The sequence below is a fragment of the Trachypithecus francoisi genome, unplaced genomic scaffold (genome assembly GCF_009764315.1).
Source record: "Trachypithecus francoisi isolate TF-2019V2 unplaced genomic scaffold, Tfra_2.0 Lachesis_group4, whole genome shotgun sequence".
Lineage (NCBI taxonomy): Eukaryota > Metazoa > Chordata > Mammalia > Primates > Cercopithecidae > Trachypithecus > Trachypithecus francoisi.
In genome coordinates this window covers 115,864,971-115,890,360 of record NW_022681469.1, presented here as the reverse complement: position 1 = coordinate 115,890,360, position 25,390 = coordinate 115,864,971, and the positions used below count along the sequence as shown (strand labels likewise).

The 25,390-nt window shown below is 52.5% G+C and overlaps 2 protein-coding genes across 2 annotated transcripts in view; one reads left to right on the top strand and one right to left on the bottom strand.

Moving 5' to 3' along the window:
* MUC3A (mucin 3A, cell surface associated) overlaps window positions 1-17,780 on the bottom strand; it is a 39,303-nt gene extending 21,523 nt beyond the window's left edge. The window contains exons 1-9 of the mRNA XM_033192344.1: window positions 17,702-17,780; window positions 9,234-9,346; window positions 8,942-9,127; window positions 6,883-6,998; window positions 6,394-6,458; window positions 5,302-5,450; window positions 4,809-4,874; window positions 4,284-4,446; window positions 3,538-3,711 (exon numbers count right to left, since the gene is read on the bottom strand). Coding sequence (XP_033048235.1) covers window positions 3,538-3,711; window positions 4,284-4,446; window positions 4,809-4,874; window positions 5,302-5,450; window positions 6,394-6,458; window positions 6,883-6,998; window positions 8,942-9,127; window positions 9,234-9,267 — 953 coding nt within the window. The 5' untranslated portion in view covers window positions 9,268-9,346; window positions 17,702-17,780. The remainder of the gene's footprint in view (window positions 1-3,537; window positions 3,712-4,283; window positions 4,447-4,808; window positions 4,875-5,301; window positions 5,451-6,393; window positions 6,459-6,882; window positions 6,999-8,941; window positions 9,128-9,233; window positions 9,347-17,701) is intronic.
* A 2,174-nt stretch (window positions 17,781-19,954) lies between these two features.
* LOC117072868 (prefoldin subunit 5-like) lies at window positions 19,955-21,000 on the top strand. Its single transcript, XM_033193319.1, has one exon. The coding sequence runs from the start codon at window positions 20,389-20,391 to the stop codon at window positions 20,962-20,964; it is 576 nt and encodes a 191-aa protein (XP_033049210.1). The 5' UTR covers window positions 19,955-20,388; the 3' UTR covers window positions 20,965-21,000.
* Window positions 21,001-25,390: the final 4,390 nt, after the last annotated feature.

Here is a 25,390-nt window from a genome sequence, read left to right as displayed (position 1 = left end):
AGGGCTGGCAGCATGTGCAGTGCCTCTGTGAGACTTGGAAAGACCCATCCCTCCAGCAGATAAAGCCCCCAGGATGAGGGCAGGCAGAGCCCACTGTCTGTGACAAAACCCCCTCATCCTCCTGCGGGGAGCCTGGAGAGCAGAAGCTGTGGATTTCAGCCATCCCACGGCCAGGGGCTGTGTGCAGACCATCCCCTGCACACCACAGGCACCCACAGGTCTCCACAGTGACCCCTTCAGCACCCCCAAGGCAAGATGAGGTCACAGCACGGGTCTCCAGCCTGGGGCAGCCCCTTGCCATGCAAAGGGGAGGAGGCCACCTGCAGCCCTGCTGCCTGAGGCAGGGGCGTGTACTATGACCACCCAGGAGCACTGGACCCGGAGCATCAGCCCAGGAGCACTCACCCTGTGTCAGTGCAGCAGTAAAGGATGCGCAGAGCCAGAGAGCCAACGTCGGAATCCAGATCACCAGCATTTCCTGGGGAACGGGCCCCTGGCTGCCCGTCTTCCCCGTCAAGAGGGACAAGAAATGAAAGCCTCCCAGGAACAGATCAGCTATAAAAGGACCCCAGAGACCTTTGTCTTGAAGAAGAGCAGTGCCTGTCCCAGGGTAGAGGTGAGGTGATGGCACTGAGCAGGTAGCGTGTGGTGACCACAGGGAGTTAAATGAAGGGCAGCCTGTCCACCCTCCTCCCTCATAAGTCCTGGAGAAGTCACTGCGCTGAGCCAGGGTCCCTCTCTCTCAGGGGAAGTCAGAGGCATTCTGGGTGGGGCAGTGCAGGAGGGAGGGATGGAGGCTAAAGGTGTGAGCACACCTGTGGTGCCAAGAGGTGGGGGCCAAGAAGCGCCGGAGGGCGGGTGACCATGGAGGGAGAAGTTCAGAACCGTGGAAGGGGCAGCCGGCAACAGGCCAGAGCAAGTGAAGGACCCTCCACTCCCACCCCCGAGAAGCCCCTCTCTCTTCCAGCCATCCCTCCCCATCCCCCGCCTCGACATGGTCCTTTCTAAATGTCCAGGGCTTTCCCTGGGGTCCCCAGCTTCCAGCCCTTCTCCTGGGCGGGGTGCCCACTCACACCTGAGACTTTATGGTCCTGGTCTCCACCCCTGGCCAGACACAGAGGTGACGAAAGGCCATGGCCCGTCCCTGTCCCGGGCAAACATCACAGGGGCCTCTCCCAAGCCCGCACCCAAAGACCCAAGGGGACATGTTATTTCTGAACACCCTCGACTCCTCAGACAGGCCTGACTGCCCGCAACAGCAGGAACAGAAGTGCCCTGTGCCAGCAGACAGGCTCTGTTGTGTGCCTCTGCTATCAGGGTTTGGGAGCCTTGTGGGGGATCAAGATCTTTGGGGAGGCCCAGCTTTACCCATCCTTGTAAAGGCTGACTGGACCAGGCAGCCCTAGCCCCTGGACCACCCTGACCCAGCACCAGGGGTCCAATTGCTCCCTAAGCCCCCAGTGTCAAGGTCAGGGCAGTGGTGGGGGTGGGGAGAGCACAGACCACAAAGCCCAAGGGGCCCCTGCCCCGAGTCGCTCCCCAACAAAATGGGTTCCCCCCAACCTCTGTGCTTTCTATGAAGAACATCATGGCCCCCAAGGGCTGCCCACAGAACCCCTCCTTCCTCCCTGGGAGACACAGGTGATCCCAGGATCCTCCTACAGCGCCGCCTCTGGAAATCCCTGTTCTCCAATCAGGTGGAGACCACTGCGGGGTGAAAGGGAGACAGACAGAGAGCAGCTTCTTTTACAGTAAACTCTATATTGTGCTCACATGGAGACCTGGAGATGTGCCGACTTCCTGTCCCCAAGGCCGATCTTCCCAGCCAAGGAGATTGAGGATTTCAGGACTCAGAGTTATGGCAGGAATCAGGAATCGAGGTGACACCAGGGAGAGAGGGAGGGAGGAAGGAAAAGGAAGGGGATGGGAAAAGGCAGTGGTGAGGTGAGAGGGGAGGAAGATCGAAGGGAGTGAGGAGGAGGGGGACTGAGGGGGCTGCCTTTCCTTGGGGACTGGGGAACTCATGCCCTGCCCCCACCCTTGGGGCTCCAGGAGTGAGAGAAAGGGGTGGAGAATAAAGAATCGGACAGCAGGGTGATGGGGGGAACAGCAGCTGGGATATTTAGGGCAGGGGAGTGGGGGGCAGAACTGACTAATGGACAGGCTCAGAAGGGGAGAAGATACAAGGAATGAGAGCAAGAGAAACGGGGAATTGGGCAATGGGGTGATGGGGGGAACAGCAGCTGGGGTATCCTAAGACACAGAGGCTATCTATACCTTGCTAGGGACCGGGATGTGAGGAGAGGAGGGAGGATTTAGGGCTGGGGGACTGGGGACAGGATGGATGAAGGAATGGAGTCAGAAGGAGAGGACATCTAAGGAATGAGAGCAAGAGACACAGCAGGGAGTTAGATCAGGAGAGGGCAGGAGATGGGATGGGCTGCAAGCTGCCTCCAGGTTCAAAGTAAGAAACAGGCAGTAGGGAATTGAGAGAAAATAGGAACCAGGGCCGGAGACCAGGCGAAGGACATGAGGATTGGAGGATCCGAGAGAGGCAATGGCAACATGAGGGCTGAGACCGGAGGGCAGAGTAGGACCGAGAATTGACCAAGTCCATGTGGTTTACACAACAATGGTGTGAGATATCACACAGGAATGTTGTACCCATTTTGCAGGTGAGTAAACTGAGACTCGTTACTGACTTGCCCAAGGTTCGGCAGTGGAAGAGCCTGCATGTGAACTGCGTCTCCTGGTGGGTTTCAGCCAAGTTGGAAAGAGAAGGATGGAATTTGGGGGAACAGTCTCATTTTGCCCAAGAACAGCAGGAGCCTGAGCTGCCTCCGTCCTGGGGCCACCACTTGAAATGGACGCAGTGCAGAGCCTTGTGTCCCGGGCAGGGCAGAGGGGATGGTGATGGGGCCCCGCAGGGCTCACACTGAGGACGAGGTCATCTCGGGTCTCTTGATGTGCACCTGTCACAGAGTCACAGTGAGGGAAGGGAACGCGGAGCCACTGGTTTGGACTGACAGGGAGGTCACTGCTGATCCGAGCCCAGCCTCCTCCTTGCCCTGGTGGGGGTTGGGGAGGGAATCTGAAATGCAGGCTGGGAGAGTTCCTTGGGGTCCCCCTCTTTAGCCCCTCACCTTCATAGTGGTGTCCACCTTCTCCAAGGCCACATGGAAATTTTCATCCTTGTCTAGAGAGAGAGAGAGAAGAGGGGAGAAAGAGGAGGGGAGAGGGACGGGAGGGAAGGGAGAAGGGGACGGAGTAAATGCGAGGAAGGCAGGAAGGGCGTCTGTCCTCGCAGTGGCGCCCAGGAAAGCCCCTGCCTGCTTCCCCAGGAGGTGAGACTCACCTGTTCCGTCGTCCTCGAAACCCCAGTTTGAAAAAGTGCCCACGATATCCTCATCCCAGGTCTCGAACCATTTCCTGTCCTGGGCCCAGGACCTAGGTGGGGCCGCCGCGGTCAGACATAGCGGGCCCGCCTGGGGTCCCTTGGCCGCCCTCACCCCCCGGCCCCGCCCTCTGAGCGCTCACCGGTCTAGGCGCTGGCCGCCCCACCATCCAGAGCGAACCGCCCAGAAGCCCAGCGCCAGCAGCAGCAGCACCACCAGCGCGGCGCCCGCCGTCAGGCCCCCGACCAGCGCCCTCCAGTGGATCGCCACCTCGCAGCGCGGGCCAGAGAACCAGTACGTGTCTGTAGAGTAGCAGCTGCGGGAGATCAGACCCTCTTCACCTAGCGGCTCGGGGTCCACGCGTGCACCTGGGCCCCACGGGGGCGGGCGAGGGGACGGGGTCCCAGCCTAGGGCAGCGGGGGGTTCCACCCTATGGCAAGCGGGGGATTCCACCCTAGACAAGGGACCGGGAATCCACCCTTGAAGGAGGGGGCAGGGCTCCAACCTAGAACAAGGGGTTCTGGTTCCGCCTAGAACAAGAGAACGGGACTCCAACCTAAGCAAGGGGCGGGATTCCACCCCGGATCAAGTGGGTAAGGCTTCACCAAAGGAGGGGGAGGGGTTCAACCCTAGAATGAGGGGGCGGGGCCCCACCCTAGAATGAGTGGTCCCAGAACAAGAGGCCGGGACTCAACCCTATCATGGGGGTGGGGTAAAAAAGCAGCGCTCCAGGGCAAGGCTCCACCGTAGGGCAAGGGGAATAGCTTGGAGCCGGACTCTGGGGACAAGGCTCCACCATAGGGCCTGGGGGCGGAGCACGGGGCGGGGCTTCATCTTAGAGCGCGAGGGCGGGGCTCGGCTGATGCTAATGGTGAGCGGTGCCTTACCGACAGGCGGGACCGCTCCTCTCCAGAACGCACTGGCCCTGGTGACAGTCGATGGCGTTGTCCACGCCCGACGTGCATTTGGTGACACAGCGGAGCCGGGTGGCCTCCACCAAGGGGAAGTAGAACTCCTCATAGCCCGTGGGAGCGGCGCGGCGGCAGATGGCTGAGGGGTTGGGGAGGGGGTTGCACAGAGACAAGGACCTCATCCATTCTATTCAGGGGCCTGATAATGGTGCCTCTGAAAATGCGGGAGGAGGATTCCATTTCCGAGGTGGGATGCCGTGGGGTAGACCCTGGGATTCGATGAGGGGAGTCCAGCACCACCACCCTCACCCTCTCCTCGTGGCCCCTGCTGTCCTCAGGTGGAAGCCACTAATCAGCGCCAGGAAGGGCCACCCTGGGCCATATCACTTGCCTCCCTCACAAAGGTCTCTCCCTGCCCCAGGCTTCAATGGGCAAATGTCCCTGGTGGCTGGGATCATAGCCACGGGAGAGCGACCACTCAACCCTTTACCCCACCCTCACCTTCCGGAGTCAGCTCTGTCCTGCTGTTGTTGTTCACCTTGATGGAGTCAGGCTTAAAACACATGGCTGCGGCAACACAGGCACGGATGGAATGGGAGGGGGAGGTCAAGGGGTTAAGGTCAAGGGGTTAGGACCAGGAAGCAGGACAGGCACAGGGAGGGCGGTGAGGGCTGTCTCTGTCTGGGGGACTGTGGAGGGGCCACAAGAGAAGACTCCTGTTCCCAACCTCATCTCCCCTGAATAATCCGAGGTCTTCAGCCATCTGGGAAATGCTGAGCATGACCATCAGGGGTTGTCTTCCCCAGTACCCAGGTCCTGGGAAGACCCTCCCTAGCCCCACCCTTGATGACGTTGTGTGTGGACTCATTTCCCTTCTCCCAACCTGCCAGAGGTACCATAGGGTTGGCACCGGAGTCCAGAGGGCCCCTGGCCCAGTTGGAGTGGGCTGGGGTGGCGGCTCAGGCCCTGGCCCCTCCCTCCAGCCGGGGCTCACTCTGAGAGTCCTGGCAGCTGTCCACATCCTGGCTGGCATTCTGCAGCGCCTCCTTCAGTGTCGTCTTCGCCTGCTCGTACTGGTTCTCCAGCTGGGGGCTGAAGGGCAGCTCCAGCAGGACCAGGTAGTCCACCACGATGCTGCCATTCCTGAGAGGTCCACGGCCTTAGAGAGTGCCCCAGCCAGGGGCACATGGGTCCTTGGAGGAGCACTCCAGAAGCAACCCAAAGTGCACCAGAAGTGGGAAAGGGGGCAGAGGTCCTGAGTCGGGATGCCACATGCATCCTTTTTAGAAGGGGCTGCCAGCATTCCTGACTTGGTCCGCCTGGGAAGGCAGGACAAGGAATAATTGATATAATTGACTTCCTCTCTCTGTGTGTGTTTTACAGAGGCAAAGTCTGGCTCTCTCACCCAGGCTAGAGTGCAGTGGTATAATTACAGCTCATTGCAGCCTCCAACTCCTGGGCTAAAGTGATCCTTACTCCTCAGCCTCCCAAGTATCCAGGACTACAGTTGTGCACTACCATGCTGGCTAATCATTTTATTTATTTATTTTTTATTATTGTAGAGATGGGTTCTGACTATGTTGCCCAGGCTGGTCTTGAACTGGTTTCAGGTGATCCACCCACCTAACCCTCCCAAAGTGCTAGGATTGCAAGTGTGAGCCACCATATCTGGCCTGACGTTCTCCTTATGTTGCATCAAGCCATCATCCACTGGGTGTCCCTGGATGCGCTCTCTCTCCCTCTCTCCCTCTCTCCCTCTCTCTCTTTCTCTCTCTCTAATGCTAACCCACCCAGTAGAGCAGGGGCCAGCCAGAGGGGGATGAAGTCACCCATCCAGGCACCACCTTCCCACATGTCCCTGCAACTTCTCTCCTTCCAGTGCTGAAGAAGAGAGGTGCCACCCCTCTTCCGGAAAAATGGCCCCAGAAAATGATCTCAAAAAATACCCCAGGGAGTGATTCCTTATGTAGCCCCTCCACCCCTCTCTTTATAAATTCTGATGATTACCAAAGAAAGGAATGGGTTTTTTCTGTGCACAAATTCCCCCACCCAACACCGCCTCCACATCCCCCGATGGGTCTCCTACCTCAGGGACAGGATCTCCACACCCTTGAAGGTGAAGCCCTGCATGCCTGCAAAAATCTTCTGCATCTGAAACACCAAGGATCCCTGGGCTCACGTCCGAACCTGCAGACCTGAGGACACCCAGATGCCCAATCCCAGCTCCAGGGGAGCACCCTTCAATTCCCCTCCCCGGCAGGGAGCCATGGCTCACACCTGTAATCCCAGCACTTTGGGAAGACAAGGCAGGTGAACCACAAGGTCAGGAGTTCGAGACCTGTCTGGCCAACATAGTGAAATCACGTATCTACTAAAAATACAAAACATTAGCTGGGTGTGGTGGTGCACACCTGTAATTCCAGCTATTCAGGAGGCTGAGGCAGGAGAATCACGTGAACCCGGGAGGTGGAGGTTACAGTGAGCCAAGATCGCGCCTTTGCACTCCAGCCAGGACAACAGTGCGAGACTCTGTCTCAAAAAAAAAGAAAAAAATTCCCCTCTCCTTGCCCTTTACCTGATTCCAGAAGGTCTTGTTGAAATCCCTGTAGGCCTGAGAAGTGTTGTCATTGAGGTCCGGCGAGAACTCCTGATCGACAGACACTTCCATGTCCACCTCAGTCTCCACTACATCTGCACACAGCATGCATGTCCCCGGTCACTTCTCTGTCTGCGTCTGTCTGAAGCCACCAACACCAACACCCAACCCACAGGCTCCTCCTGCTGCTCCTCTCCAAGATCCCTGAGGACTGATGCCCAGAGGCAGAGGCAGGAGAATCGCTTGAACCCAGGAGGCAGAGGTTGTAGTGAGCCGAGATCGCATCACTGCATTCCAGCCTGGGCCGCAGAGTGAGACTCTATCTCAAGAAAATGAAAAAGAGAAAAAGAGAGAGAGAGAGAAAGAAAGAGAAAGAAAGGGAGAAAGCATTGTGTGAAGATGAGGGAAAGAAGGAAAGGAAAGAAAGGAAAGTAGGAAGGAAGGAAGGGAAGGAAAGAAGGAAGGAAGGAAAGGGGAAGGGAAGAAAAGAAAGAAAAGAGAGAGAGAGAAAGAAAGAAAGAAGGAAAGAAAGAAAGAAAACGAAAGAAAGAAAAAATGAAGGAAGGAAGGAAGGGAGGAAGAAGGAAAGAAGAGAGAGAGAGAAATGAAGGAAGGAATTCTGTGGAGATGAGGGAAAACAGGCAGGAAGACAGACAGCGGTCAGCCTGTGGTCCCTCCTGGCTGCTCCCATAGTGGGCGAGGGTCCATGTCCGAATCCCCAGAACTGTGAGTATGCTACACTATATGGCAAGGGAGGATGAAGGGTGCAGATTGAATTCCATTGCTAATCAGCCTAACTTTTTTTTGTTGTTGAGATAGGGTCTCATTCTGTCATCCAGGCTGGAGTGCAATGGTGGGATCGTAGCTCACTGCAGCCTTGACTTTCCAGGCTCAAGTGATCCTCCCACCTCAGCCTCCCAAGTTACTGGGGCCACAGGCATGAGCCACCATGCCCAGGTAATTTTTTAAAATTTTTTGTAGAGATGGAGTTCTCCCTGTGTTGTCCAGGATGGTCATGAACTCCTGGCCTCAACCGATCCTCCCTCCTCAGCCTTCCAAACTGCAGGGATTATAAGACAATCAGCTGATTTTTGTTTTCTTTTGAGACAGAGTCTCGCTCTCCCTCTGTCATCCAGGCTAGTGCGCAGTGGCTAAATCTCAGCTCACTGCAACATTCACATCCTGGATTCAAGCGATTCTCCTGCCTCAGCCTCCTGAGTAGTGAGGATTACAGGCACCTGCCACCATGCCCAACTAATTTTTGTATTTATAATAGAGACAGTTTCACCATGTTGGCCAGGCTGGTCTCGAACTCCTGACCTCAGGTGATCCTCCCGCCTCGGCCTTCCAAAGTGCTGGGATTACAGGTGTGAGCCACCGCGCCCAGCCTAATCTGCTGATCTTGAGAAAATCAACATAGACTATTTGGGGAGGAGGCAAAGTCATCACAAGAGTTCTTAACAGTGGAAGAAGCAATAGAGGAGGCCAGAGTTCATCAGAGGCAGATGAGGCTATGGGAGAAAGACATAGAGAGGTGCAGCCTTGCTGGCTTGGAAGATGGAGCCAGGGGCCCTGGCACACACAATATGGGAGGCTCCAGAAGCTGCAAAGGGCAAAAAAATGTATTCTTCCCTGGAACCTCTGGAAGACAACACAGCCCTGGTGACGCCTTGATTTCAGCCCAGTGACACCCACATCAGACTTCTTCTAATCTACAGAATTCTAACATGATAATGTCGTGTTGTTCCAGCAGCCAGGCTTGTGTTTGTTGGTAGGGTGGCAGTTGGAAACTGATACAGATCCAAGCAGCCCAAGTCAGGAGATGATCCCAGGAGGGAGTGTGGTCCCAGCCACCTCCTAAGGGTGAGGACGGAGAGGAGCATGACACGGGGCAGTGGAGGGCATAGGAGAGATGGCAGGGAGGCAAGGACTGGGCAAAATGCCATGGGTGCCTCCAGGCCCCACAGAGGGGTAAGTCTGGGGGAGTCAGTGACACCCTCTGGGAGGAAGTGCAGAAGGCATAGCTCTGGCGACTCACCTAGATCCACCTGTTCCACAGCAAACTCACAACGGGAACCATAGAAGGTGCTGGGGCACTGGCACTTGAGGCCATCCCACTGACCCCCGTTGTTGCAGCTGGTCTGGAACTGACAGCGGTCCCCAGAGAACCCCGGACGGCAAGCACACTGGCCCTGTTCCCAGGTGCCACCATTGTCACAGGTGCCTGGAAAACACAGGAAGAAAGGGAAGTTCAGGATAAAGCCTGATCTCGGTGACATAGAAATTTTGCAGGGAAGGAAGGAGGGGAACAGAGAGGCAGAAGGTCTAACCTGCAGTGGTGGTCAACGTTGACTGTGTGGTCATCTGAGAAGTGGTGGGAGTTGTCCTGCGCGAAGTAAGGGTGGTAGGAGTCTGGGTAGTGGCCACTGGTGTCTCTGAAGTCCTGGTGGTGGATGGGGAGGAGTGTGCTGACTTGCTTGAAGTCCTCAGGATGGTCGGAAGGCTACTGCTTGGTTTCGTGGTGAGTGGGACGGTAGAGACGCCAGGAAGATGTGGGGGGATCACAGAGCTGGTGCTCAGCCAGGTTTCACTGGTGGGCATTGCAGTACTTGTGAAAACCGTGTTTGTGGGTACAGTCCCAGTGCCAGTGGAACTGGAAGCATTCGTTGTGATGCTGGACTCACTTTCTGGTATCATGGAAGAAGTGTCCATATATGTAGCAAGGGTAGTTTGCATACCGATGGAGCTAGGACAGGTGACCATTTCGGTAGTAAAGGGAAACACTGCTAATGGGGTGGTGGGAGGAGAAGTAGCTTCAGTGCTGGAATCCATTTCAACACACGGATCAGTGGGAGACGCAGGGACTATGGTAATTGTTATAGTTTCTGGACAGGGTGTGGTGGAGGGAAGGGAAATATAGGAAAACGGGGTTATTTCAGTGAGAGCTGTGGTCAGAGAGGAGCTGGTTGGAGAAGTGCTGGTGGTTGCAGAGGAAGAGAGAGTAGGAAAAGCTGTGATAGAAGAGGAGCCCACATTTTCTGTACTGAAAGTGTGTGCTGAAGAAGGAATAGAATGAGTAGTGGTAGAGAACAATGGAGTCATGCTGGTGGAAGACGGAGAAGAGGACATGATGATAGTGGGTGTTGAGGACCAGATGATGGTACTAAAAGAAGTCAAGATTGCGTTTGTAGATGTACTTCCCCTAGTGAAAGATTCTGTAGTGAACTCGCTTGTAGATGTGAGTGAAGTTTGCAATGAGGGAGTAGAAGCACTTGTCTGAAGGGTGGAGGAATGTGTGCTAGGAATGGGAACCTGTGATGTTGACATGATCGTGCTCAAGGCTGTTGATGGAGTAAGAGTGTGAAGAGTGGACATGGAGGAGTCTGTACTTCCAAAGGTGGCAGTAGTAGGTACAGGAGATGTTTGGATCCCGGTGGCAGACGTCAGTACAGGAGGGGTCTGTGTTGGGGTTTCAGGTGTAACAACAATACTTGTGCTAAAGGAAGTGATTGGGGTGTTCTCAGTACTTCTGACGGTCGTTCTCACAGTGGACATGGTGGGAGAGGTTGTGCCCACAAGAGATGATGTTTCTGTACTTTGGATGGAGGGAGAAGATGAAATGATATGTGTTGGGGTTGATGAGCTACCGATATCAGTGGGTATAGGGGGAAGGTCTGTGGTTGTAGTCAATGAAGTGCTGGTTCCCACAGATGAGGGGGTGAGAGTTCGTACAGTTGTGGTCGGGATGTCTGTACTCAGAGAAGCTGGGGTTACAGGTGTGGAAGTCACCCCAGTTTCTGAGGTAGTAAAATGTGAGGTGATGGCAGTTGTGGATGTGCTGACTGTGGAGTAGCTGGCTGAAGAAGTGAAGCTGGGAGTCCTGTGTGAGTTGGTCTCAGCGGTGGTGATTGAAGAAGTGTAGCTTGCTGTACTGTGTGAGGTGGTCTCAGTGGTGATGATCGAAGAAGTGAAGCTGGGAGTACTGTCTGAAGTGGTCTTTGTAGTGGTGATCAAAGAAGTAAAGCTGGGAATACTGTATGAGCTGGTCTCGGTGGTGGTGATCGAAGAAGTGTAGCTGGGTGTACTGTGTGAGGTAGTCTCAGTGGTGGTTATTGAAGAAGTGAAGCTGGGAGTACTGTGTGAGGGGGTCTCGGTGGTGGTGATTGAAGAAGTGAAGCTGGGAATACTGTGTGAGGGGCTCTCACAGGTGGTGACTGAAGAAGTGAAGTTGGGAGTACTGTGTGATGTGGTCTCCGTGATGGTGATTGAAGAAGTGAAGCTAGGAGTACTGTGTGAGGCGGTCTCGGTGGTTGTGATTGAAGAAGTGAAGCTAGGAGTACTGTGTGAGGTGGTCTTGGTGTTCGTGGTTACCAAGTTTGTTGTAGGAACTGTGGCTATTACTGTGGTTGGAAGAGACAAAGAGGTGGGTCGGAGAGAGGTCACAGTGGACAATGTACCGGTCATACTGGTGGAATAGGTGGTTCTGATCGTGGAATCTGTGAGAGCACTAGTAAGAGAAGTAGGGTAGGTGGTCTCAGATGCAGGTGTAGAACTGGTGTCATAATTGGATAATGTGGTCACCAAGGAAGACAGAGGGGTGGTATTTGTGGTACCAGTGGTGATCGCTTCTGTACTTGGGACAGGCATAGAAGATGAAACGTTACTGGTGAATGATGGTAACGTATTAGTGGCTGTAGGCAGAGGGTTGGCAGTTGTCATAGATGTCACTGTGTATGTGGAGGTGATTGAAGAAGTGATGGGGGGAGTAGAACTCACTGCTGTTTTGAAAGATCCTGTGGAAATGTCAAGGGTAGGAGTCAGTGTGGTGGTCTCAGGGGAAGTGACTGCTGCACTGGTGAATGTAGTCTGACCTGTGCGTGTAGTTGCTACAGTGGATGAAGGTGTTTCCATTGTTGTAAACGTTGTGAATGAGGTGTTGGTTCTGGGTAATGGGGTGGATCCAGCTGTTGTGTGGTGTGTACTGGTGATGGATGGAGGTGAGCAGATACTCTCGGTGTGAGTGGTGCCTGCACTGCTGGCAGACATGGAAGAGGAAAATGAATATGTTGCTGGGAAGCTCATCAGGAGGGAAGTTGTCTGAGTGCCCTCAGTACTTGTGAGAGTTGGTCTCTCACTGGGAGTGGTGGCAGAGGTCGTGCTGACAAGGGATGAGGTTTCTGTATTCTGGATGTTGGGGGAAGATGGGATGTCACCTGTGGACACTGCTGAGGTACTAGAAACAGCAAACGTTGAGGAGAGGACTGTTGTTGTAGTCGAGGATTCGGTAGAGCTCACAGAAGAGTGGGTGATAGTTGTGGGCGTAGTCGAAGGGATGTCTGTACTCAGAGAAGATGGGGTCATGGTAGTGGAAGTCACCATGGTACCTGAGGTAGGTGAAGCTGAGGAGATGGCAGTTGTGGTTGTACTGCTTGTGGAGTAGATGGTTGAAGAACTGAAGCTGGGGAAACTGTGGGAGGTGGTCTCAGAGGGGGTGGTTACTAAGGTTGTGGTAGGAGTTGTGGCAGTTTCTACGGTTAGGAGAGAGGAAGAGGTGGGTAGGAGTGAAGTCTCAGGGAACAACGTACCTGTCATACTTGTGCGGTAGCTGATGTCGGTCGTGGAATCTGTGGCTGTTCTACTGGGAGAAGTCACGTAGATGGTCTCAGATGTAGGTCTAGACCTGGTGATGGCAGTGCGGAGTGTGGTCAGAAAGGTGGACAGAGGGGTGGTGTTGGTCTTATGACTGGTGATTGTTTCTGTGATGAGGATAGGTGTAGAATATAAAATGCTACTGGTGAGTGATGATAACATATTACCGGCTGTGGGCCAGGAAGTCGTTATTGTCATAGAAGTCACTGTATTGGTGGGAGTGACTGAAGAAGTGATGGGAGGAATAGAAGTCATGGCTGTTGTGAGAGATTCTGTGGACATGTCAGTTGTAGGAGTCAGTGTGGTGGTCTCAGGGAATGTGTCTGTAGAGCTGGGGAAGGTGCTCTGACCTGAGACTGTAGTGGCTACAGTGGTTGAAGGTGGTTCCATCGTTGCGGATGTGGTGAATGAGGTGACAGCAGCGGGTGACAGGGTAGATCCAGCTGATGTGTGGAGTGTACTGGTGCTGGCTGGAGGTGAGGAAATAGTCTCTGTGTGAGTGGTCCCGGCACTGCTGGCAGACATGGAAGAGGAAAATGAATATGTACTTGGGAAGGTCGTCAGGAGGGAACTTGTCGGAGTGCTGTCAGTACTTGGGAGAGTTGGTGTCTCGCTGGGAGTGGTGACAGAGGTCATGCTGACAAGGGATGAGGTTTCTGTATTCTGGATGCTGGGGGAAGATGGAATGACACTTGTGGACATTGCTGAGGAACTGGAAACAGTGAATGTTGATGTGAGGTCTGTTCCTGTAGTCGGGAAGCCAGTAGAGCCCACAGAAGGCTGGGTGATAATCGTTGGTGTTGTCAAAGGGAGGTCTGTAGTCAGAGAAGATGGGGTCATGTTTGTGGAAGTCACTATGGTACCTGAGGTAGGGGAAGCTGAGGAGATGGCAGTTGTGGATGTGCTGACTGTGGAGTATATGGCTGAAGAAGTGAAGCTGGGGGTACTGTGGGAGGTGGTATCGGAGGTGGTGGTGGGGAAAGTAGTCAACAAGGTGGATAGAGGGGTGGTGTTGGTGTTATGACTGGTGATCATTTCTGTGCTTGGGACAGGTGAAGAAGATAAAATGCTACTGGTGAGTGATGATAAGGTATTAGTGGGTGTGGGCCAAGAGGTCGTAGTTGTCATAGAAGTCACTGTATTGGTGGGAGTGATTGAAGAACTGATGGGGGGAGTAGAAGTCATGGCTGTTGTTAGAGATTCTGTAGAAATGTCAATTGCAGGAGTCAGTGTGGTGGTCTCAGGGAATGTGTCTGTAGAGCTGGGGAAGGTGGTCTGACCTGTGCCTGTAGTTGCTACAGTGGTTGAAGGTGGTTCCATAGCTGTGGAAGTTGTGAATGAGGTGGTCGTAGTGGGTTTCAGGGTGGATTCCGCTGTTGTGTGGAGTGTACTGGTGCTGGCTGGAGGTGAGGAGATACTCTCTGTGTGAGTAGTGCCAGCACTGCTGGCAGACATGGAAGAGGAAAATGAATATGTTGCTGGGAAGGTCGTCAGGAGGGAATTTGTCGGAGCGCTGTGCGTACTTGCAAAAGTTTGTGTCCCGCTGGGAGTGGTGGCAGAGGTCATGCTGACAATGGATGAGGTTTCTGTATTCTGGATGCTGGGGGAAGATGGAATGACACTTGTGGACATTGCTGAGGAACTGGAAACAGTGAATGTTGATGTTACGTCTATTCCTGTAGGCGGGAAACCAGTAGAGCCCACAGAAGGGTGGGTGATAGTTGTTGGTGTTGTCGAAGGGATATCTGTACTCCAAGAAGATGGGGTCATGGTTGTGGAAGTCACTATGGTACCTGAGGTAGGGGGAAGTGAGGAGATGGCAGTTGTGAATGTGCTGACTGTAGAGTAGATGACTGAAGAAGAGAAGGTGGGAGTACTGTGGGAGGTGATCTCAGGGGTGGTGATTACCCAGTTTGTCATAGGAGTTGTGGCTGTTTCTGTGGTTGGGAGAGAGGAAGAGGTGGGTGGGAGAGAAGTCTCCATGGACAATGTACCTGTCATACTTGTGGAGCAGGTGATTTTGGTTGTAGAATCTATCACAGTGCTGGTGGGAGAAGTAGGGTAGGTGGGCTCAGATGTAGGTGTAGACCTGGTGATGGTAGTAGGGAGTGTGGTCACCAAGGTAGATAGAGGAGTGGTGTTTGTGATACCGCTGGTGATTTTTTCTGTGCTCAGGAAAGGTGTGGAAGATAACATGGTACTGATGGGTGATGACAGTGTATTAGTGGCTGTGGGCCGGGAGGTGTTCTTTGTCATAAAAGTGACTGTATCTGTGGAAGTGACTGAAGAAGTGATGTGGGAAGTGGAAGTCACTGCTGTTTTGAGAGTAGTAAATACTGGGGCTGGGGACTTGGTCGTATGGACACTTCCAGTGGGCCGGGGAATCCTTTCTGTGGTTCTAATTGTAGAGAAGACCGTAGTGTGGAAGGTTGTGTCTGTGGCTGACACAGAGGAGGAGGGTGTCACTGTCACTATGGGAGTTTCCCTTGCAGTTGTGGTAGAGGGAGATGTCACGGCTGATGTTCCTTTCTCGGTAGTGGTCATAGGGTAAGTCCTGGTGACAGTGGTCACTGGCTTCTGTGTCACGGGAGTGGGGGTGTAAGAGCTGGTGAAGGCCACCTGTGTCGTGGTCACACAGATGGAGGTGGGATGGGAGATGGTGATTGTAAAGCTCGTTGGATACACGCACTCAGTGGTGGCCGAATAGACCAATACAGTGGGTGGAGTGGTTTCAACCTTGAAAGCAAACTTGGACATCGGGGTGGTTGAGGTGTTGGAACTGACTGGAGAGGTGAGCAGTGCTTCAGAGATGAGTGTGTCATTGGGAGAGGTAACGAGCATCATAGGTTCATTTTCCCTGTGACCAGGAGCAGGCGAGGCGAGCTGGGGGACACCGAGTGGCCGCCCAGCCAGGTCTCTGGAGTGTGGAGAATTGCTGAGCACAGCGCGGACTGCTTCCGCCCTGGGGAAACGTATGTGAGAGATGGATGTGGCCGTAGATACAGTTCCTGCATTGGTGGCAGAGCAGAGGAATCCACTGGTAAATCCGTGGGTCATTTTGTCACATCACTCATGTAAGCTACTCACTCACACATTTTCCAGGCAGCATCACAGAGGGCAGGGCATGCCACAGCTCACTCCTGCATCAGAGGCAGCTTGGAGCTGGGTGCTTTGTGGTGCTGGAGCCCACTGCCTGTCTGCTCCTAGGGGAGCAGTGGGGCATGGGAGCCCTCATTCCTCACCCGGCCTTGGCCTTGCCATGCCGGTCCTCCTGTCCTGGGATAGCCAAGCTGGGCAGAGCCTCCCTCCCCTCCCTTCCCTCCTCTGGTCACACCCAGGCCCCTCCTCCCTCTTCCCCTTCCTCTCCTCCCCCTGCTGCTGCCGGGGGTCCTCCCATCCCCTCCATTAACCTTCTGCTCCCACCACTGCTTCTCCCTGCACCCTGCTGCTGTCTGGGCTGACTCCTGCTTTCAAAGAGAAAAAGAGAGAATACAGCTAAGTCCTAGCAAGGGGCACATCACAAACCATGAGATAGAGAAAGTTGCACAAAGAGGGCCAGGCGTGGTGGCTCACGCCTCTAACCCCAGCACCTTGAAAGGCCAAGGCAGGAGACCACTTGAGGTCAGGAGTTCGAGACCACTCTGACCAACATGGTGAAACCCGTTCTCTACTAAAACAAAATTCAAAAATTAGCCGGGCGTGGTGGCTTGTACCTATAGCTGAGTCAGGAGAATCGCTTGAATCCGGGAGGCAGAGGCTGCAGTGGGCTGAGATGGTGCCACTGCACTCCAGCCTGGGAGATAGAGCAAGACTCCATTAAAAAAAAAACACAAAAAAAACTGCCCAGAGAACACCAAGGAGAACCAGAAGCTAAGCTCACACAGGCTAATGACTTCAAAGGGCATGGAGTGAGGACCAGGCAGAGGCGGAGAGACAGGATGGAGAAGGAAACTTCCAGAAGGAACTACCTCAGCAGTCAGGCGTGATGGGTTCCGGAGACTTTAAGGCTTAGCAGTGAGTGTTCATCACAAAAATAGGCATATTTTTCTATAATTATTCCCTTTTGGCCATGGGATTCATTCGTTTACAAGCATGAACCCCAGCATGTGGATTTCAACCCATTTCACAGTTGGTGACAGTTATGATCAGAGATCCAGCTGTCAGAGGTGTCGGGGACGAGGAAGATAGGCAGCCACAGCAGATGGGAAATGGGAAGTACCCGATCTGATACCCCTCACCTCGGGCACAGCCCATCTTGTGGCTGAGAGCTGGGGTGTCACGTCTCAGCCTAGCTCGTGGGTGCCAGGGAAGTGGGGTCAGGGATTATGAGAATCCCCAGGCTACAGCCCTTGGCTCCAGGATGTGGCCCCGGAGGTGACTGAGAAGAGGACTCATGGGCCTCTAGCTGGGTGGCCTGGGATCAGGGATCAGAAGCAGACACTGAAGGACAGAGAAAAGAGAAGTACAGAGGAATTGCGGGGTGTTCCTGCAGAGCAGAAAAAAGAAGCCTGGGACCCCACGCTGGGTAGTCTCAGACACACCCCTGGAAGTGAAGCAGACTTCAGGAGCTCCCTGGCCGGGCCCTGGTACCAACAGCTGTGCCCAGACACATGGGCCCTGGCCAGGGTGAGAGAGTGACAAGAGAGCTGGGGAGGAGCTGCTGGGGGACAAAAGGTAGAGAGGCTGAAACCCGAGGACAGAGACCAGGGGCAGAAGTTAGAGGGCTATCAGGGAGGGAGAGGCCAGTGTGGATAGGGCACTGGATCTGGGGGCGTGAGGCAGGTGACAGAAGGAGCCAAGGCAGGAAGGGCACTGCTCTGGGAAGATCTAAATCCCACCCTCCATCCTCCGGTGGCAGATGCAGGCTGGAGCGCAGTCCCTGCAACCTGCTCAGTGCTTGGTGGAGAATGGCAGCAGGGACCCACTCTTTCCCAACCTCGGTTTTCCCTGCACCTGGAGCTCTGGGAGAAACCTCTCCTCATCGCCCCCTCCCCGCATCAGGCCGTGCCTCGGTTCTACCTGCACCCAGAGCTCCAATCGGCGCCTTCTTAACCCACCTCCCCCGGCCTCACAGCCACCTTTCCCTCCTGTTTCCTGGAATATGGTATCAGGAGCTTCTCTCCATTCCCCTCCCAGCTCTCCTCCTTACCTGTGGCCCCTGGGGAGGCCTTGAGCATCCAGAGGAGGCAGAGGAGCCCCAGCAGCTGCATGAGCCCAGGGGACAAAGGGCTGGGGCAGAGCAGCCTTCAGGATCAGGACAGCGGCAGGGACGTGGCCCTAGGGTATGCACTTAATGAAAGCGTCCGTTATTTGTTTTGCTGAGCGTCAGGGCTGAGCGCAGCCTCACCTTTGCACCGCCGCACCTCACCCCTCTTCCTCCCTTCTCCGTGCATCGGGACAGACCGACGTCAGTACTGTGGGAAGCGGGACACCGGGAAAAAGACAGGACAAGTCCAGAAAGTGTCTGACGGAAAGAGCTGCTATTGGCTCAGCCCCACAGCCTACCTGGCCCACGTGGAGCTCCCTGAAAGCTTCCCTTCCTCCCCGACACTGGTGGAGGGTACCCTTGACCAGGGGCTTGGATTCTGGAGTCTGGACCGACTCCTGCAGCCTCTCCTTAGTTTTCAATTCCTCCTGCTGAGGCAGTGCAACCTCGCTCTCCTTCAAACCCCTTCTGTCCCTCCGTTTGCCCCTGCTCCACCCTGCTCCCCGCAGGACCCCACAGGCCACACAACACAGTGGGAGTAATTAACACAGAATTCTGTCTGAAGTCATTTTATTATCTGAAGAGTTGGGGCTAGGTCCCAGAAAAGGAAACACGGATGACCAAAGGAAACACTCAAAAATACTAGTCCGGGCCCGGCACGGTGGCTCACGCCTGTATTCCCAGCGCTTTGCGAGGCTGAGGGGTGTGGATCACTTGAGGTCAGGAGTTCGAGACCAGCCTGGGCAACATGGCAAAACCCCATCCCTACTAATAGGCTGAGGCAGAAGAATCGCTTGAACGCAGAAGGTGGAGGTTGCAGTGAGCTGAGATCACCCCACTGCACTCCAACCTGAACAACAGAGTGAGACTCCATCTAAAAAAACAAAACTAGCTTGGACTTAGCACATTGTTTGACCTATCCAGTTTGGGCAAAGGTGTGAAGAATAAATGTTCTTACCCACCTGGTGGGTGTGCAGGTGGCTTGGGTTGCTTTAAAAGGGTGATTTGAGGATCATTTGAGGTCAGGGGTTCAAGACCAGACTGGCCAACATAGTGAAACCCTGTCTGTACTAAAAATACAAAAATTAGCCTGGCGTAGGGTGGGCACCCGTAATCCCACCTATTCGGGAGGCTGAGGCAGGAGAATTGCTTGAACCCTAGAGGCAGAGGCCTCTGCACTCCAGCCTGGGCAACAAAGCAAAACTTCATTTCAAAAATAAGATAAAATAAAACAAATGTTCTTATCCAACTGGTGGGTGTGTAGGTGGGCTGGGTTGCTTTAAAGGGGTAATTTGGTGGCATCTATTAAAATTTTAAATGTGTGCCTTAGGACCCAGCAATTTCACTCTCCATCTCTGTGTCCAAGAAGCCCTTCAAGGAAGCATTCACAAGGATGTTTATTGACTCTCGATTATGGCAATTCTGATGGAAACTGGAAACAACCCAAACGATTGTTTCAATCCGGAAAGAAGACGGAATAGTCACCCTACAGCACACGATGCTCAGGCCAGATTCTGTGGCTCACACCTTTAATCCCAGCACTTTGGGAGGCTGGGGCAGGAGGATCTCTTAAGCCCAGATGTTCCAGGCCAGCCTGGGCAACATGGAAAGACCCCACCTCTACAAAAAAAAAAAAAAAAAACACAAAAAATTAGCCAGGCATAGCGGTGAGCACCTGTGGTCTCAGCTACTTGGTAGGCCAAGGTGGGAGGATCACCTGAGCTCAGGAGGTCGAAGGTCCAATGAGTCATGATAGAGCCACTGCACTCCAGCCTGGGTGGCAAAGTGAAACTCTGTCTCCAGAAAAAAATATATATATATATATAAAATTAGATCAAGGCCAGACAGACACAGTGGCTCACATCTGTCATCCCAGCACTTTGGGAGGCCAAGGTGGGTGGATCACTTGAGGTCAGGAGTTTGAGACAAGCCGGACCGACATGGCGAAACCCCGTCTCTACTAAAAATACAAAGACTAACCAGGGATGGTAGTGTATGCCTGTAATCCCAGCTACTCAGGAGGCTGAGGCAGGAGAATTGCTTGAACCCAGGGAGTGGGGGTTGTAGTAAGCCAAGATCACACCACTGCACTCTGGCCTATAAAAAAAATTATAAAATAAAACAAAATTAGTTCAGACCAGGCACAGTAGCTCACACCTGTAATCCCAACACTTTGGGAGGTCAAGGCGGGAGGATCCCTTGAGGCTAGGAGTTCAAGACCACCCTGGGCAATATAGCGAGACATATCTCTACAAAAAGAAAAAAGGATAAGAAAAATAGATCTAAATAGGTCTGCCCATCCCTAAGGGAAGATGCTTTGCAGAGAGAAACTGCAGCTCTTCCTCTTCCCAGCAGGCCCAAGGGACAGGATTGCAAAGGCAGCCAGTGAACTCACTGAGGCCAGGCCTGCTAGGAGAGCTTCGTGAGGGGTTGTGCCTCTCATGTCTCCTGAGGAACCTCATCCTTATTGAGAGTCACTGAAGGGACCCTAAATAGGAGGCACTGTGGACACCCACCAAGGGACACTGCCTGCGCATCGGTTGTGCAGCTGGCTGCACCAAAATCCAGGGGACACATTATATAGCCCTGACCTCAGGGTATGTGGTCAAGTTGAGGAAGTGAGCAAAGAAATGAAAAGCATCTCTTCGTTAATCCTCCTTCCCAACATGGCGCAGTCTATTAACATCACGGAGCTGCATCTGCCGCAACTAGAAATGCTCAAGAACCAGCTGGACCAGGAACTGGAGTTCTTCTCCACGTCCATTGCCCATCTCAAAGTGGTACAGACCAAGTATGTGGAAGCCAAGGACTGTCTGAACGTGCTGAACAAGAGCAATGAGGGGAAAGAATTACATGTCCCACTGACAAGTTCTATGTATGTCCCTGGGAAGCTGCATGATGTGGAACATATGCTTATCCATGTGGGAACTGGGTACTATGTAGAGAAGACAGCTGAGGATGCCAAGGACTTCTTCAAAAGGAAGATAGATTTTCTAACCAAGCAGATGGAGAAAATCCAACCAGCTCTTCAGGAGAAGCACGCCATGAAACAGGCTGTCATGGAAATGATGAGTCAGAAGATTCAGCAGCTCACAGCCCTGGGGGCAGCTCGGCTACTGCTAAGGCCTGAGAGTTTTTGCAGAAATGGGGCAGAGGGACACCCTTTGGGCATGGCTTCCTGGTGCTGGGAAGGGTCTTGTGCTTAACGCCAATAAATGTGCCAGCTGAGCAAAAAAAAAAAAGAAATGAAAAGCTAAAGAGTCCAAATGAGGTGGAGCTCAGAGCCCAACAATGACACTATTGGTGGTAACTCAGGGGAGGGGCCAACAGGGAGCAGGGCTACTCTTGGGGTCTTCCACTTCAATTTCTTAATACATTTGATCAATTTGCCCAGCATGAAGATACTCATTTGCAAAAAGTTTTGTTGTTGTTTGTCAGAGCAGTCTCTGTGGAAAGGCTGAAGCCACGTGGTCAAGCACCACAGCCAGCCAAGACGCTGCAAACCAAGCCGGAGGTTTCGGGGGTTTCCAGTCCTTTTTTATTTTTTAATTTTTTCTAAGGATCAAGCACCATAAAATTCCATCGCTGTTCTGGAGACACAGACATAAATGGAGAATGGATCACTGTTGTAAGTAAAGATTACCAGGCTCCTGGGGAGATGGAGCCCAGATCTACCCGCTTCTGTCCACCACCCCTTCTGTCCACTACCTCTCTACTACTCACACCCCCTTCTGCTCCAGTCACCAGACTCCCGATCTCAGCCTCTGCCCCACTCCAGGCCCTTGCCTGAGCCATTCCTACACCTGCAGTGCCCTTCTGCTCTTCCTCTTTCTCTCACCTGTGAAAATCCCACCTGTCCTTTAGAGTTCTACACCTCCTCATCTCCAGGAAGTCATGTGCAATCAGGAAGTGACCTCTTCCACTCCTGAAATTTTTTTTGTTTTTTGTTTTTTGTTTTTTTTGAGATGGAGTCTCGCTCTGTCATCCAGGCTGAAGAGCAATGGAGGCATCCCGGCTCACTGCAACCTCTGTCTCTGGGTTCAAGAGATTCTCTTGCCTCAACCTCCCGAGTAGCTGGGGTTACAGGCATGTGCCACCACACCTGGCTAATTTTTTTGTGTATTTTTAGTAAAGATGGGGTTTCACCTTTTTGGCCAGGCTGTTCTCAAACTCCTGACCTCCAGTGATCCTCCCACCTTGGCCTCCCAAAGTGCTGTGATTACAGGTGTGAGCCACTGCAGCTGGCCCACTCCTGAAATTAATGGTGCTCATTACTGATACCTCTCCCATGATGCATACTTATTATCTCCTAGCTGGGAGCACAGTCATTTGAACGCCTGCCCAGAAGGGAGAGGGAAAGGTGACATCTTTGTACTCTGAGTGGGGACAGTGGCCACTTTCCCTGCAGAGCCTGGGAAGGGGCCCCGCCCCACTCAGGGAAGCAATGGACGAGCTAAGACTGCCGGAGTGTTCCGTCTGCGGTTCGAGAATGCCCTATGCCCACAATGGGGTCCAGCCTTCATGGGGAAGCTGGAGAAGATGGAAGAGAAAAGAGTGTTCTACTGGGGTTGGGAGACGTGGCTGTAATGTCAGATGCTGCTGACTGTAGGCTGCCCACACACAACTGAGACTGGGAGCTGACTCCAGAAATTAATAAGTTTCTAGCCAGAGCTCAAGACAGGAGAGAGGATTGCTGGGGAGAAGGAAGGAGCAGAGCTGTGGGAAGACTATGCTGACGATGACGGTGTTGGCCCAATCGTCAGTGACACTCGCCATCGGGCCCCTTCCTAGTAACACTGAAATGGAATGCACGGGAAGTCAGTGGGGGGCACTGGTCTCCCTCCAAGATCACTTTTGTCAAGGTACCTGGGGGAAGATGTGAATCCAGAAACGTACAGGCTGAGACCAGCCCCCAAATATCAAGGATTAGGGAGGGATGTGTTGAAACTAGGGCTAGGGGCTGGGCATGGTAGCTTACGCCTGTAATTCCAGTACTTTGGGAGGCCTAACTGGGCAGATCACCTGAGGTCAGGAGTGTGAGACCAGCCTGGCCAACATAGAGAAACCCCGTCTTTGCTAAAAATACAAAAATTAGCTGAACAGGGTAACGTACACGTGTAGTCCCAGCTACTAGAGAGGCTGGAGCGCAAGAATCGCTTGAACCCGGGAGGTGGAGGCTACAGTGAGCTGAGATCGTTCCACTGCACTCCAGCCTGGGCAACAGAGTGAGACTGTCTCAAAAAAAAAAGGAAACTAGGGCTGGGGAATAGATCAATCTTTCTCCCAGGAAGAGTAAGTGAGGCGGGAGGAGGTTGGGAATGTTGGCCACTGTGTGATTATCTGAATTGCAGCTACAGTTGTCCCTGATAATATCAGCTGATGGGAGTCCAGGGACCCACAAGAGTTGTCTCTGAAGTCATGGTGGCTAGGGTAGGGGGGATCAGCTTGCTTGATGGGTAGATGACAAGCTGACACTTGGCTTTAAGAGTAAAGTTTCTCAGCTGGGCGAAGTGGCTCACGCCTCTAATCCCAGCACATTGGGAGGCCAAGGTGGGTAGATCACCTGAGGTCAGAAGTTCGAGACCAGGCTGACCAATATGGTGAATCCCATCTCTACTAAAATACAAAAATTAGCCGGGCGTTGTGGCGGGCACCTGTAAAGGAGGCTGAGGCAGGAGAATTGCTTGAACCCAGGAGGTAGAAGTTGCAGTGACCGAGATCATGCCATTGCGCTCCAACCTGAACAACAAGAGCAAAACTCCATCTCAAAAAAAACACGGGTAAAATCTCTCAAAACCAGTGAGGTTGGTATAGCAGTCAGAAAGTGTCAGGTTATGCTGCAGTAACAAACAGTCCTAAATACTACATGGCTTACAACAGCAAAGGTTTATTTCTTGCTCATGCCGCTTGCCCATTTCAATGTCTGTGCTCTCATCCATGCCATCTTCACTCTGGGACCTGGGCTGGCCAAACCACCCCCATCTGGGACATTGCCAGTCTCATGGTGGTGGAAGGTGACAGATGGCAAAACCACCAGCTGGCTATTGAAGCTTCTTTCCAGAGATGATGTGCATCCCTTCCACTCACATTTTGTTGGTCAAAGCAAGTCACAAGGTCACCCTGGATATAAAATACTACCAGAGAGAGGCACTGCCAGTCAGACATCAAGTGTGATATCAGCAAGACAGGGAGGTATGATCCACCCAAGGGAGGGAAAGCAAATATTTTCAACAATAACACAATCTACCACAGGTGGGATCCCAGCAGGGGTATGGTTTATGCAAATCAAGATCCCATCAAGCAAGATCAGACCCCTGGTGGGGCCTTGTGTGCCACACAAAGAGATCTCCCCACTGTATTCCAGCCCAGGTGGGCGACAGAGTGAAACTCTGTCTCAAAAAATTTGAGAAATTAATAAATAAATAAACCACCTAAAAATTCCAAAGGAAAATTTAGGAGACTATATGTATAATTTGGGAGCTGAAGAGACTATTTTAATCAAAACAAGAAAGCCAAAACTGCAAAAATAAAATTACACACATCTTACTACATTAAAAAGTAACATTTTGTTGGGGAGAGTTACCAAAACAATACAAAGTAGTGGCAGAATTGTTTGCAATCTGAATGACAGACAAGAAGTTAATATCTGTAATATACAAAAAGCATTTACAAATGTATATTTAAAAAACACACTGTTCAACCTGATCTTCGTGGACATTATATATTTAATGCCTCTTAAGATACTTTCAGGATCACAGTATAATTTTGTTGGTTTTTGGAGTCCTATAGTATGTTTATGGTATTGGAATCATAGGCAAAATGTTTTTCAATAATTTTTTTCAAACTTCTGTTTTCAGCCAGGCATGGTGGCTCACACCTGTAATCCCAGGACTTTGGGAGGCCGAGGTGGGTGGATCACTTAAGTCAGGAGTTTGAGACCAACCTGGTCAATATGGTAAAACCCCCGTCTCTACTAAAAATACAAGAATTAGCCAGGGATGGGGGTGCACGCCTGTAATCCCAGTTACTTGGGAGGCTAAGGCAGGAGAATCGCTTGAACCCTGGAGGCAGAAATTGCAGTGAGCCCAGATCGTGCCACTGCACTCCAGCCTGAGACACAGAGTGAGACTCCATCCCAAAAAAAAAGAAAAAATCTCTTGTTTTCATGTGAAGTTTGTTCCAGGTGTATTTTTCTTCAATCAGTTTCTTTCTTTCCTTCTTTTTCTGTCCTTCCTTGCTTGTTTCATGCAAACATCATGATTCCTAAGATAAAATCAAGTGCTTAATTCACACTTGCACAAAATCCCCAGAAACCTAAGATCACACAGGGACATTTCAGAAAGCAGCCAGTTCTATTTTTCACGTTCTTACTGGCAGTTTCATTTATGGCCACTGCTTTAATGCAGTTTCTAAGAATTTATCACACCCTTTATGATTGAATGCAAACACCCCAGCTTGAGAAGAGAAGCAAGAGAGGCAGAGAGCAAGAGCCTGCCAGTTTCTGTTTATAATACGCTATCGCTTCTGATTCTAAGGAGGAAAAATAACCTCATAAATTTAAGTATGGAACTTACCCTCTTAGAATGCTTACATTAAGAGTTACAAATGTCAACATTTATGGATTTATGAGGT